At 43.6% G+C, this 13,702-nt stretch overlaps 1 protein-coding gene across 5 annotated transcripts in view; it reads right to left on the bottom strand.

Annotated features, from left to right (window-relative positions):
• The window catches only part of SYT14 (synaptotagmin 14), a 129,856-nt gene that overhangs the window by 19,608 nt on the left and 96,546 nt on the right, over positions 1-13,702 (bottom strand). For all 5 annotated transcript variants that reach the window (XM_068165114.1, XM_068165111.1, XM_068165112.1 and 2 more), the window contains 2 exons: positions 4,916-5,184; positions 1,744-2,193 (listed from right to left, as the gene is read on the bottom strand). In XM_068165114.1, coding sequence (XP_068021215.1) covers positions 1,744-2,193; positions 4,916-5,184 — 719 coding nt within the window. The remainder of the gene's footprint in view (positions 1-1,743; positions 2,194-4,915; positions 5,185-13,702) is intronic.

Genomic DNA, 13,702 nt, shown 5'->3' with positions numbered 1-13,702 from the left:
GGCACGTGGCCTTGTTGAAGCTCATCCCATTAATGTTGGCCCATGGATCCAATCTGTCCAAGTCCCTCTGCAGAGCCTCCATACCCTGGTGCAGATCAACACTCCCACCTAACTTGCTGCTGTCTGCAAACTCACTGATGTCACACTCCATGTCCTTATCATCGTTAAAGATGTTAAACAGAAGTGGTCCCAACACTCATCCAAGCCATGGGCAGCCAGCTTGTCCATGAGAATTCTGTGGGGAACAGTGTCAAAGGCATTTTGAAAGTCTAGGTAGACAACACCCACAGCCTTTCCCTCATCCAATAGTTGGGTCATGCTGTCATAGAAGGAGCAGTTGTTGATCAGTTAAAGGGCAGAAGGGCTCTGCAGAGGGACCCTGACACACTGGACAGATGGGCAGAGTCCAACAGGATGGCATTCAACAAATCCAAGTGCTGGGTGCTGCACTTTGGCCACAACAACCCCAGGCAGAGCTACAGGCTGGGGTCAGAGTGGCTGAAGAGCTCCCAAACAGAGGGGGACCTGGGGGTGCTGATTGACAGCTGCCTAAACAGGAGCCAGCAGTGTGCCCAGGTGGCCAAGAGGGCCAATGGCATCCTGGCCTGCATTAGGGAGAGTGTGGCCAGCAGGGGCAGGGAAGTCATTGTGCCCCTGTACTCTGCACTGGTTAGGCCACACCTTGAGTCCTGTGTCCAGTTCTGGGCTCCTCAGTTTAGGAAGGACATTGAGACTCTTGAACGTGTCCAGAGAAGGGCAACAAGGCAAATCAGGTCACCCCTGAGCCTCCTTTTCTCCAGTACAGCCCTGACTACAACATTACAAACATTCTCTTTCTGGATGAAAACATGCCTAAGTACTCACAAGACCAGAAAAAGGAGATGCTGATCACTACCCACACAGTAATCTCTTGCAGTTTTTCATAGTGATACTTAAGCTTATCCTTAATTACTGTTGCTTTGCTTTATTAAATACATTAAATATATATTATTTATTAAATATATGTTATGAATATATTAATATAGAATATATTAATGTATACTATTACAATTATATATATATACTATATAATATGTAAAATATATCTTGTTAATTTATTAAATCTATATTATTTATTAAATATATTAAATTATTTGGGGAGACACAAGAAAATTGTTCAGCAGATAGGCAGAGGTTTTGTTTTTTCCCCCAGAAGATACAAATCCTGTTCAGTTTGAGCTACCTATTACACTCTCTCACTTCAGACTGAACCAGAGATCAATTATTTACAAGTTTCTAATCTGAAGTTATTAAGAATGGCTTTGTGCTCTCAGAGTTCCTCTTCCCTATCTTTCTTTCCTGAAAGGAAGCTATCTATTGCAACCAAGATTTAATTGCAACAGATGGAGTGCACTTGCTAATATAGCTTTATAGTTTCTGTACTGAAATGCTGTGGGTAGCAGAGTAAAGGTTGGATTATTAAACACATCCATAGATTTCCACGTACACATATCCTTACCGCTACATCCCTGCCTATAGGCTGGATATTTCTACTGAATGGTAAGGAAAAACATGGGCAGCTTTTGCAGGTGGGAAATGAATGTACTTACAGAATCTCCAAGGAAATTATCATTGTATTAATGTGGTGTTATCACTGTGGAAAAAAAAATCAAGTGGATGTGATGACTCTGTAACACGCTGCTCTTACAAGACTCAGCACGCTGTGTATCGCTGCATTGTTATTTTGCTTCGGTTAATACTCACAGAGACACTGTAAGAAGGTTCCAGCATCACTGGCACTGACATCTTCCCTTGAAGATTCAATTTTGTTAAGTAAAAGATCTTTTCTCCCACAATCCTTTCCTTTTTCATGCGCCGTACGCTGTAGAGTCTGAAGCGAACCGCGTAGTTCCCAATCATCTCAGACTCAACGTGATTAAATTTGAATGTCTCTGTGAAGACAGGGCATGGTCCCCGTTGGATGCTGGTTTTTGCTCTCTGCTTCTTTATAGGGAGAAGAACTAGGTGTACTTGCCACGAGCTTCCACCTGGCCTGCTGTAAGTGGGAATGTCTGTGACAGCTGTCACTGTCACCAAAAGCTTCTGTTCCTGTGAGTCATAGTCAAAAGTCACATCCAGTGTGCCATATTTAGCTACTGGCTCAGGATCAAAAGGTTTAGGAAGCTGTGAAGATGATCCTTGAGCTGACATATCCTGGAGAAAAAGAATAGAAGCTATTTATTTATTTATTTATTTGTTGTATTCTATTATTAAATCCAGCATAGAAATCCATGGCTCTCTCCAAGCAATAGGAAGAGACCACGATCTTTCTGTTCACTTCATAAACAAGGCAATTAAACAACGAAAGCCTGGGGAGATGGCTGCCTAGCAGTTGAGAAGCAATCAAGGTGTTACCTGGCCAATATCACCACAAGCCAGAAGCCAAGCAAATAGAGCTCATGTTAAATTAGGCTGTCATTTAGGATCTCTTCTTCTGTGCCCCACATGCTATATTGTATATACATTTATGATGAGATAGAACTACCTTATTTCAGTGGGAGTATGCACACATTTTTAAGTTAACATATTACATTGCTTTAAGATCAGGACAGTGATTGAGAGCAATACACCAGCAGAGAGTACAGCACCTACTTGCACTTGCAGTCCTGAAGAGTTCTATGAATGTGCCAAAAAATATCATGATTTTATTAACAGAATATTACTGGAACTATGTAAGATGGATCTGTTTTGGATATACCTTTTGAGACATCATCAGTCCTAAAACTGTATTTTCAACTTAAGATTGATTATTGTCACTTCAAATTCTGAACAGAACATTGATTCCCTGTATTGTTACAACAGTTTGATAGTGGCACTGAAACAAAAGGTCATTTTACAAAGACAGATCACATAAAAAGTTATTTCAAGTATGAAAGGCAAGTATTTTTTCCTGTGCATTTTCATACTCTTGTTCATGTGAATTAGTAGATGCTACAATAAAGCCTTTTGGGCTAAAAGAAATGTTATGTCCTTATCTTAAACTGCTTGTGACATAGCTATGGGAATTCATGCTTCCAAAAGCTGCATTCTTCAAGTTGTTGTGTGGCTATGACAAAAGTTGGCAGTGCTCTGCATGCGTATTGAGTGTGCTGACATCAGTGACTAGTGTGGCACAAACCAGTCAGAACTAGGACTAGACTTGCTACAATCTGTTTGGGTTCAGGGGCTGTGTGTACACACTTTGTCTTTAACCGCAATGAAGCTCACACAGATTGCAGTCCTAGCTGATCTCCAGGCAGGTAGAGACTGGAGGACCTTGCAACTGGGCCTTCCAGATACTGCACCAACACCCCAGGTATGCAACATCAAATGAGTGCGGGGTGAAGTGAGACAGAAATGTCTGTTGGCACGTCAGGACTGAGCCTAATATGCACTTCAAAACGTCTGTTAGAAGTGAAAGACAAAAAAAGCCTCTTCTCCACATGACATCACTAATGCAGACTTATCCACAGATGTCAGTGCAGGAACCCTTGTTAAAGGTATTTCAAGGAAGTATGTGTCAGAAAGGAGTATTCTTCATAGTGAAAAATAAATAGTTATCATTGCATCTTCTGCCATAATTCCTTTATGGCAGAGAAAAGGAAAACTAAGTGGAAGAAATGTCTAAATTACCATCAACCATTTATAAAAACTCTTTGTGGTATCTGCAAGTTTGCAGATGACACCAAGTTAGGAGAAGATGTTGGTTAGTTAGAGGGCAGAAGGGCTCTACAGAGGGACCTCGACACACTGGACAGATGGGCAGAGTCCAGCAGGATGGCATTCAACAAATCCAAGTGCCAGGAGCTGCACTCTGGCCACAACAACCCCAGGCAGAGCTACAGGCTGGGGTCAGAGTGGATGGAGAGCTCCCAAACAGAGAGGGACCTGGGGGTGCTGATTGACAGCTGCCTAAACATAAGCCAGCAGTGTGCCCAGGTGGCCAGGAGGGCCAATAGCATCCTGGCCTGCATTAGGAATAGTGTGGCCAGCAGGAGCAGGGAGGTCATTCTGCCCCTGCACTCTGCACTGGTTAGGCCACACCTTGAGTCCTGTGTCCAGTTCTGGGCCCCTCAGTTTAGGAAGGACATTGAGACACTTGAAGGTGTCCAGAGAAGGGCAACAAGGCTGGGGAGAGGCCTTGAGCACAGCCCTGTGAGGAGAGGCTGAGGGAGCTGGGGTTGTTTAGCCTGGAGAAGAAGAGGCTCAGGGGCGACCTCATTGTCCTCTACAACTACCTGAAAGGTGGTTGTAGCCAGGTGGGGGTTGGTCTCTTCTCCCAGGCAACCAGCACCAGAACAAGGGGACACAGTCTCAAGCTGCACCAGGGGAAGTTTAGGCTGGAGGTGAGGAGAAAGTTCTTCACTGAGAGAGTCATTCATCATTGGAATGTGCTGCCCAGGGAGGTGGTGGAGTCCCCATCCCTGGAGGTGTTCAAGAGGGGATTGGATGTGGCACTTGGTGCCATGGTTTAGTCATGAGGTCTGTGGTGACAGGTTGGACTCGATGATCTTTGAGGTCTCTTCCAACCTTGGTGATACTGTGATATTATGGGCTGTTCAGCTTGAAAAGCATTCATGGAGTGTTTTGGTTTTTTAATTCAGATTGACTGAGAAATTGTGTGGGAGAAAAAGAATTCTGACTACAGTCCTGGTAGTTCAGTGAAGATTTTTGACTGGCTTAAAAAAACAATTCACTCCTACTGGGACCCTGCTTGAAAGTTAAGATGCCATAAAGATATAAAGTACAATCTGGAGTCCTGTTGTAGTATTTCCTGACAAACTACTCGGGAGCTGCAACATTAGTGCTCATGGAGCTGTGCATTAATATTTAGCTAAAAAAGCTCTCAAAAGTCTGCATCACACAAGGCTTCAGAAACTCAGCTGTTGTCATTTACCTCTGGACTGAGGACAGCTGTGCTATCACTTGGGACATCCTCTTCATAGCCTTTGTTGTGAAAGCTTTCTATTTCGTGCCCCGTGCTCCCCTCACTCGGGCACTTGTAGGAGCACCTGGGGCTGTTGCTACACTGTGAAAATTCACATTTGCTGTCTCCGACTTCAGAAGGCGTGCAGGAAAGATGAGGAGAACCACTATCATCTTGGTATGGGGGTGGCTGCAGCTCATCCAGTGGAGGTGTTCTTCTCATCCTCTGAATGCAGTTTGCTGAGAATAAGTGAAAATCCTTTAATTACTTTCTGATTATTTAATGTTGAGGCAGTTCTGTGGACAATGGTTAAGTAGCTGGACAGGGTATTAAAAAAAAGATCTGATTTTTCTTTTCATTACATTTCAAATTAGATAATAAAGACTGCTGAGAATTATTGGTTAAGAGATGGAAATGAATGAGTTCTCAAGTGAAAGATTTAGATAGAAGTGAAGTATTAAGGATACAGTCACAAGGGATTGTGCAAACTATGTATAAATAAACAATGCACAAATATGACATGGGAAAAGTTCTGGCCTTGAGTTTCATGGATGCTTACCTTGCAAAACCCTTTGGATATCTTAAGCCAGATTCTGTGCAGGTGGAATGTAGACCAATTAGAGAAACAAAATGCACTCCCTAAAGCCATAATATCCAACTTCTGATTACCTCCCATGCAGTTGCCCACCCTGGGAGATACTAAATTAAACTCTGAAGACAAGTAATGTACTAAGAAAGGCTGACACAAGCCTTTTTACAGCAGTGAACTCTGCTCACTGTGAGTTTAACAAGTGAAGCAGTGTCACAAACTCTTTGTTACTTGTTAAGGGCTGATAAAGGGGACATATAAGGTGTCTAGAAGTTAGACACTAGATCCACTCACTACAGACAGTGGGGGAAAAAGATCATGAGCAATCTTGTGTTTGAGATGAACACTTGACACTGACCATCTTTGCTTCTCACACTAGACAGTGATGGAAACATGGTTATGCATGTCCTCAGAAAGAAGTCAATTCAAACCACTACAGCTGAATTTTTGCTGTATTGTGCTATGCAGCATTACATGGTTGACTAGAACTGGAAAGAGACAGCAAGGTGTGCAGTAGCTGGAATGAAAGGAGTAGCAAGGACAGATAAAAGCCTGCATCACATCCTGTTTATATCTTCTGCAGAGGTTTTAATGAAGATTCTGATGCCTTTCAAACATAGAATTAACTTACAAAAGAACTAAAAGGTTCAAAGCTACAGTGCTTTCTGGTGTCAGGCATACTATTTTCACTCACAGAAAAATGAACCCAGCAAGGAAGTTAACAGAAGTATTACCATTGGAACAGGGTTGGATTTGATTTCAGATTAATGGAAGAAAGAAATGGATCTTCCCAAGCTGACAAGGGTGGTACATTTTAGTTCCATCACCACAGTTTTGCACAGGATTGCCCTGCCTGTGTCCTAAACTGGCACCAAGTACTTCAATATTTTAACTGCTTCAGAGCTAATTACCAGTTGTTCAATGCACCACATAAGCAAAGATAGTAGGTGTAAGATACCCTTTATGGAACAGGGTTGAAAACACAGTAATGTGTTTTCCCTTGGGAAACACACTGTCTTATCAAAAGGTTCTTCTTTTATTTGGAAGCCCAAACCACAGTGTTTCCAGTGCACACTGCCATGGGAGGAGAATCCAGGCATGCTGGATAGAAGGGAGCCAATGTGCATTGTAGATCCCCAGATGGACAACTGAAGAACAGAAACAGGACATCTCATTATGGAGGATATCTACTGCACAGATAAACATTGGCCTCAAAGATAATGGGAATGCAGAGCTCTTCTCTATTTCACTGGTCTCCTAATGTAGCTCCTTTTAGCCTTAGCTAAGGCAAAGAGTAACCATAACACTCCTACCTGATGATACCACTGTCAGGAATCCCCTCTTCTCTGATAAACCAATCAGAGCAAGCCTACCATTGAGTGATTCTGAATTACTGTTACAGTACCCCTGCAAAAGGTCTTCTACTCTTACTTAGCCCAATGCCACTAACTCTTGAAATTCCAGCCCCACATGGCTTGAAAGGAAAACAGAGCATGCAGGGAATCCTGTACTCCAAAGGTAGCCATCAGTCCAACAGACACACATGAAAGCTTACATGTGAACCTGAGCTAGGTAGTACAGACAGAATCGTGAAATCACCATGCAGGGAGAGTGAGAAAGCTTCATGTGCAGAACACAGTGAGATGTGGGAAAGCACTCATCTTTTCCTTCTTTATTTCAGTACTAAGCAATGTGTGCCCAGGAAACTTCAAATATGTGTTTAGAATATACCCTGATAGTTTAACAATAATTAATCAGCACCACATATGCTTTGGCTCTCTATCCCACGAAAACAGAACTTCCTTTTCACAATTCATATAGTTAAATGTTATAGGAAATTCAGAGCAACATTTCTGCTCATTGTTGGTAAAAGGCAACAAGCTCTTAAATGAGACAATAATCCCCATGTAGCTATGACCTGATGTCTTTCTTTTCACTTGTAAGCAAGTCTGCAAAGACCTTTTAACTCACAGCTTTTCCACAATCCAACAAAATGAAACTGTGTCTGGCTAACCATCAACACCATTATTGTCTTACATGAGTAAATAAATGACTCTGTGACTCACTTTTTTCACTTTGATGAACTCCATTATATGTCCCTATGGGAAAACTCTACACAGGCTATGTGACAGAGAGGGTACTTTTAGTGTAGGCAGAGAAGAAGGGAAGAAAAGAAAATTCTTCTTAATCAGCTATGATTCAGTCTCAGGAAAAGTGGAAACACTGGGTAGACATTAACTGTTTAGTGTTTACAGTCTAGTTTTATCAAACAGAAATGGCATGTCACCCCTTACAACAAATTTCAAAGTCTAAGGACACCTCTGCCTAATCAGGTGTAAAGCTATTGCTGAACAAAAGTTTTCTCGACATAAAAAGATGTTTTCAGATTACCTTAAAGTGAAAATGCCTCATTTTATATTAATTCACCCCTCCTCATAGTGAATGATGCAATAAAACAATGATTGCATGTTATGGCTCTCTGAGAACACTGCAAACTTGAATTATAGCAAAGGTCTCTTCCAACCTGGTCTGGTCTATTCTATTCTACTCTACTTTACTCTACTCTACTCTACTCTACTCTACTCTACTCTACTCTACTCTACTCTACTCTACTCTACTCTACTCTACTCTATTCTATTCTATGGATCAGTGCTGGGCCCCATGCTCTTTAACATCTTTATTGATGATCTGGATGAGGGGATTGAGTCCATCATCAGTAAATTTGCAGATGACACCAAGCTGGGGGCAGGAATTGATCTACTGGAGGGTGGAGAGGCTCTGCAGAGGGACCTCGACGGGCTGGACAGATGGGCAGAGTCCAAGGGCAGGAGATTGAACACATCCAAGTGCCAGGTTCTGCACATTGGCCACAACAACCCCATGCAGTGCTACAGGCTGGGGTCAGAGTGGCTGGAGAGCAGCCAGGCAGAGAGGGACCTGGGGGTGCTGGTTGATGGTAGGCTGAACATGAGCCTGCAGTGTGCTCTGGCAGCCAACAGGGCCAGTGGCATCCTGGCCTGCATCAGGAATAGTGTGGCCAGCAGGAGCAGGGAGGTCATTCTGCCCTGGTTAGGCCACACAGTATCACAGTATCAGAGTATAACTTAGGTTGGGAAGGATTTCGAGGATCATCGAGTCCAACCTAGCAACACAGACCCCATGACTAGACCATGGCACCAAGTGCCACATCCAATCTCCTCTTGAACGCCTACAGGGACGGTGACTCGAGTCCTGTGTCCAGTTCTGGGCCCCTCAGTTTAGGAAGGAGGTTGACTTGCTGGAAGGTGTCCAGAGAAGGGCAATGAAGTTGGTGAGGGGTTTGGAACACAGCCCTGTGAGGAGAGGCTGAGGGAGCTGGGGTTGCTTAGCCTGAAGCAGAGGAGACTCAGGAGTGACCTAATTGCTCTCTACAACTACCTGAAGGGAGGTTGTGGACAGGCAGAGGTTGGTCTCTTCTCCCAGGCAGCCAACACCAGAACAAGAGGGGACAGTCTCAGGCTGCACCAGGGGAGGTTCAGGCTGGATGTTAGGAAGAAGTTCTATACAGAGTGATTGCCCATTGGAATGTGCTGCCTGGGGAGGTGGTGGAGTCACCATCACTGGAGGTGGTCAGGAGGAGACTTGATGGGGTGCTTGGTGTCATGGTTTAGTTGTTTAGGTGGTGTTGGATTGGTTGATAGGTTGGACACGATGATCTTGAAGGTCTCTTCCAACCTGGTCTCTTCTATTCTATTCTATTCTAGTCTAGTCTAGTCTATTCTAGTCTAGTCTAGTCTATATGAAGACATTCTGATGACTGACAATATAAAAGAAAGTTTATCATCAGACAAAAGTGAATACAGCAACACTGAGTATCTGATACTGAGGATTCTCCTTTAAAATCACACAGAAGTAACAACTAACTCGAACAATCAATCTGTCAATGTAATTTTGCATATGTATCAAAGCTTCAAATAAATAAAGAACCCCACTGCTAATGCATGGCAGCCTAACACTGATTGTGTTGGAGAGAAATATCTGGATCTGAAAGGAAAGCCTGTGCAGAAGTGTTTGCATCAAATGTACACTCAGTGCTCTTCAGCACTTTTCTGCAGAGGAACACACTTCAAACCAATCCTTCTGTCTGGAAGGATGCAGTGCTACAGGCTGGGGACAGAGTGGCCAGGGACCTGAGGGTACTGCCTGACAGCAGCTGAACATGAGCCAGCAGTGTGCCCAGGTGGCCAAGAAGGCCAATGGCATCCTGGCCTGCATCAGGAAGAGTGTGGCCAGCAGGAGCAGGGAAGTCATTGTGCCCCTGTACTCAGCACTGGTTAGGACGCACCTTGAGTCCTGTGTCTAGTTCTGGGTCCCTCAGTTTAAGAAGGACATTGAGAGACTTGAATGTGTCCAGAGAAGGGCAACAAAGCTGGGGAGAGGCCTTGAGCACAGCCCTGTGAGGAGAGGCTGAGGGAGCTGGGGTTGCATAGCCTGGAGAAGAGGAGGCTCAGGGGAGACCTCATTGCTCTCTACAACGATCTGAAAGGGAGGTTGTAGCCAGATGGGGGATTGGTCTCTTCTTCCAAGCAACCAGCACCAGAACAAGAGGACACAGTCTCAAGCTGCACCAGGGGAAGTTTAGGCTGGAGGTGAGGAAGAAGTTCTTCACAAAAAGAGTCATTAGCCATTGGAATGTGCTGCCCAGGGAGGTGGTGGAGTCACCATCCCTGGAGGTGTTCAAGAGAGGATTGGATGTGGCACTTGGTGCCATGGCTTAGTTAGTCCTGAGGTGTTGGGTGATAGGTTCGACTTGATTATCTCTCAGGTCTTTTCCAACCTTATTGATTCTGTGATTCTGTGAAGTAGCAACTGCATATTTACAGTAGAACCACTGTTTGTAACATACCTCCTACCTTTCATTTAAGGTGTAATGTTAGACTCAGTTACACTTGTGCATACTTGTGTACTGTGACAAATGCAAAGAAGACCTTCCAAAGACCACTGAATGTTGCTAGTTAACATCTCCTAAAGAGCTACTCTTAACAAGCAAATGGCTACAGTGAAAATCTCAAATTAATTGCTGCATTGTTTCTATGCAAGTTTCCCAAGAAACTTTCCACTTAAACACAGAATACATAGAATAAACCAGGTCAGAAGAGACCTTCAAGATCATCAAGTCCAACCTATCAACCAATCCAACACCACCTAAACAACTAACCCATGGCACCAAGCACCCCATCAAGTCTCCTCCTGAACACCTCCAGTGATGGTGACTCCACCACCTCCCCAGGCAGCACATTCCAATGGGCAATCACTCTCTCTGCGTAAAACTTCTTCCTAACATCCAGCCTAAACCTCCCCTGGTGCAGCCTGAGACTGTGTCCTCTTGTTCTGGTGCTGGCTGCCTGGGACAAGAGACCAACATCTGCCTGTCTACAACCTCCCTTCAGGTAGTTGTAGAGAGCAATAAGGTCACCTCTGAGTCTCCTCCTCTCCAGGCTAAGCAACCCCAGCTCCCTCAGCCTCTCCTCACAGGGCTGTGTTCCAAGCCCCTCACCAACTTCGTTGCCCTTCTCTGGACACCTTCCAGCAAGTCAACCTCCTTCCTAAACTGAGGGGCCCAGAACTGGACACAGGACTCGAGGTGTGGCCTAACCAGTGCTGAGTACAGGGGCAGAATGACCTCCCTGCTCCACACTGGTTTGGACTAAATAGGGTGAAAACAAGCCAACAGATATCCCAAACCTGGAATACAGAAATAACCACAGAGAAACCAAACTGAGTTTATCCTGAGGTTCCTAGCAGTCAGAAAATACTAGAACAGAGGAAAGACAAAGATCCCACATCCAGTCTTCTATCCAAAAGATGTGAAGTAACTTTGCATTCTGATAGCAAGAATGAAACTGAGTTGTTTAGTACCAAAAGTTTCATAAACTCTAAATCGAGAAGTCAGGGTATTGCTGGCACTTAGCAGATTTCACCATTCAGTCCTTTAAGTGTTAGCTGCTTTAATTATGTTTTTCGTTCTTTAGTGGGCTGGGAAAATACTCATAGAGTGCTAATAGTAAAGTCCTTGCTCAACAGCTGAAGAAACCAGAACTGTAAGTGAAATGGTGGCACACTCAGAAATTACAGCATGTAAACAGTCATTAGCACACTTGAGTCAGAAGTAAACAAACAACTTCTTTTTACTACTGATTTACTACCAGGAGCTGGGGTTGCTCAGCCTGGAGAAGAGGAGGCTCAGGGGAGACCTTACTGTTCCCTACAACTATCTGAAGGAAGGTTGTAGCCAGGTGGGGGTTGGTCTCTTCTCCCAGGCAACAACCAACAGAACAAGAGGACACAGTCTCAAGCTGCACCAGGGGAGGTTTAGGCTGGATGTTAGGAAGGAATTCTTCCCAGAAAGAGAGATTGGCCATTTGAATGTGCTGCCCAGGGAGGTGGTGGAGTCACCATCCCTGGAGGTGTTTAGGAAGAGACTGGATGAGGCACTTCGTGCCATGGTTTATTTGATTAGATGATAGGTTAGACGTGATGATCTTGAAGGTCTTTTCCAACCTGGTCTATTCTATTCTATTCTATTCTATTCTATTCTATTCTATTCTATTCTATTCTATTCTATTCTATTCTATTCCATTCCATTCCATTCCATTCCATTCCATTCCATTCCATTCCATTCCATTCCATTCCATTCCATTCCATTCCATTCTTCTATTCCTCATGGAGGACACTGATTGAAAGCAAAGGGTAGATGATACGTATCTTGCCATCAACCTCAAGGGACTGCAAGTAATCTAGGCCAAAATGAGCATTCCTGGAATAGATAACTATGAGACACAAAGCTTTTCAGTCATGTTTCTGAGTGGAATCACAATATAAAGATACACAAGCTTACTATAACAAATGTGGTGGTGGGGTTAAGTTTTCCATTACTAGTTGAACTTTCCTCTTCCAGTGCTCCTCATGTTTCTTTTCTGCCCTGGTTCCTTGTGGAGCATGCTATGCTGTACAAGGTTTCACAGTGAAGCTGGAGAGGTTTCTCTCCATGTTTACAATGTTTAGACTTCATCTTCATTAATTTTCCCAGCATAAACCTATCTTTCCTCAGCCTGTATTTCCTAGGTAGTTCCAACAGCAGCCATCTCTTAAGATATGGGAGAAGCAGCCATCCTAGTCATCCTAGCCAACCTAGCCATCAAAGGATGCTGACTTACTGGAACGAGTCCAGAGAAGGGCAGTGAAGTTGGTGAGGGGTTTGGAACACAGCCCTGTGAGGAGAGGCTGAGGGAGCTGGCGTTGCTTAGCCTGGAGAAGAGGAGACTCAGGGGTGACCTTAGTGCTGTCTACAACTACCTGAAGGGAGGTTGTAGTCAGGCAGAGGTTGGTCTCTTCTCCCAGGCAACCAGCACCAGAAAAAGAGGACATAGCCTCAGGCTGCGCCAGGGGACGTTTAGGTTGGATGTTAGGAAGAAGTTCTATACAGAGAGAGTGATTGCCCATTGGAATGGGCTGCCTGGGGAGGTGGTGGAGTCAGCATCACTGGAGGTGTTCAGGAGGAGACTTGATGGGGTGCTTGGTGCCATGGTTTAGTTGTTTAGGTGGTGTTGGATTGGTTGATAGGTTGGGCACAATGATCTTGAAGGTCTCTTCCAACCTGGTCTATTCTATTCTATTCTATTCTATTCTATTCTATTCTATTCTATTCTATTCTATTCTATTCTATTCTATTCTATTCTATTCTATTCTATTCTATTCTACTCTATTCTATTCTATTCTATTCTACTCTACTCTACTCTACTCCTATTCTATTCTATTCTATTGGCTGAAATTCCCCTGTCTCATAAGCAGTAATTAACTACACTTTTGCAAGTTGAAGTTTCTCATATCTATTACTTATTTAAATATTCATACTATAGTGGGAGGCAGCAGTAACACAAAACTTCTTTGGGAATCTGGGTTTCAGTTCCTTTAAAACAAATAATCACTATATAAATTAATAATCTCTGCAAGTCATATTTTGTAATTATCAGAATATCTTCATACTCAAACTATCTTTCCTTCCCCTAATGCATCTCCACACACACTGTGCTTGATAATTATTAAGGTTTTTTTAATCTAACATAAATTATCAGATTTTGAAGCCTTCAAGGGGTTCTATGTAAATGTTAAGACAATTTAAATAAAAC

Source organism: Melanerpes formicivorus, unplaced genomic scaffold (assembly GCF_026170545.1).
Source record: "Melanerpes formicivorus ecotype bairdi unplaced genomic scaffold, bMelFor1.0.p_v2 SCAF_84, whole genome shotgun sequence".
In the NCBI taxonomy this organism is placed as follows: Eukaryota; Metazoa; Chordata; class Aves; order Piciformes; family Picidae; genus Melanerpes; species Melanerpes formicivorus.
Note: the sequence above shows the minus strand (reverse complement) of the source record. Positions and strands in the feature narration are given on the sequence as shown.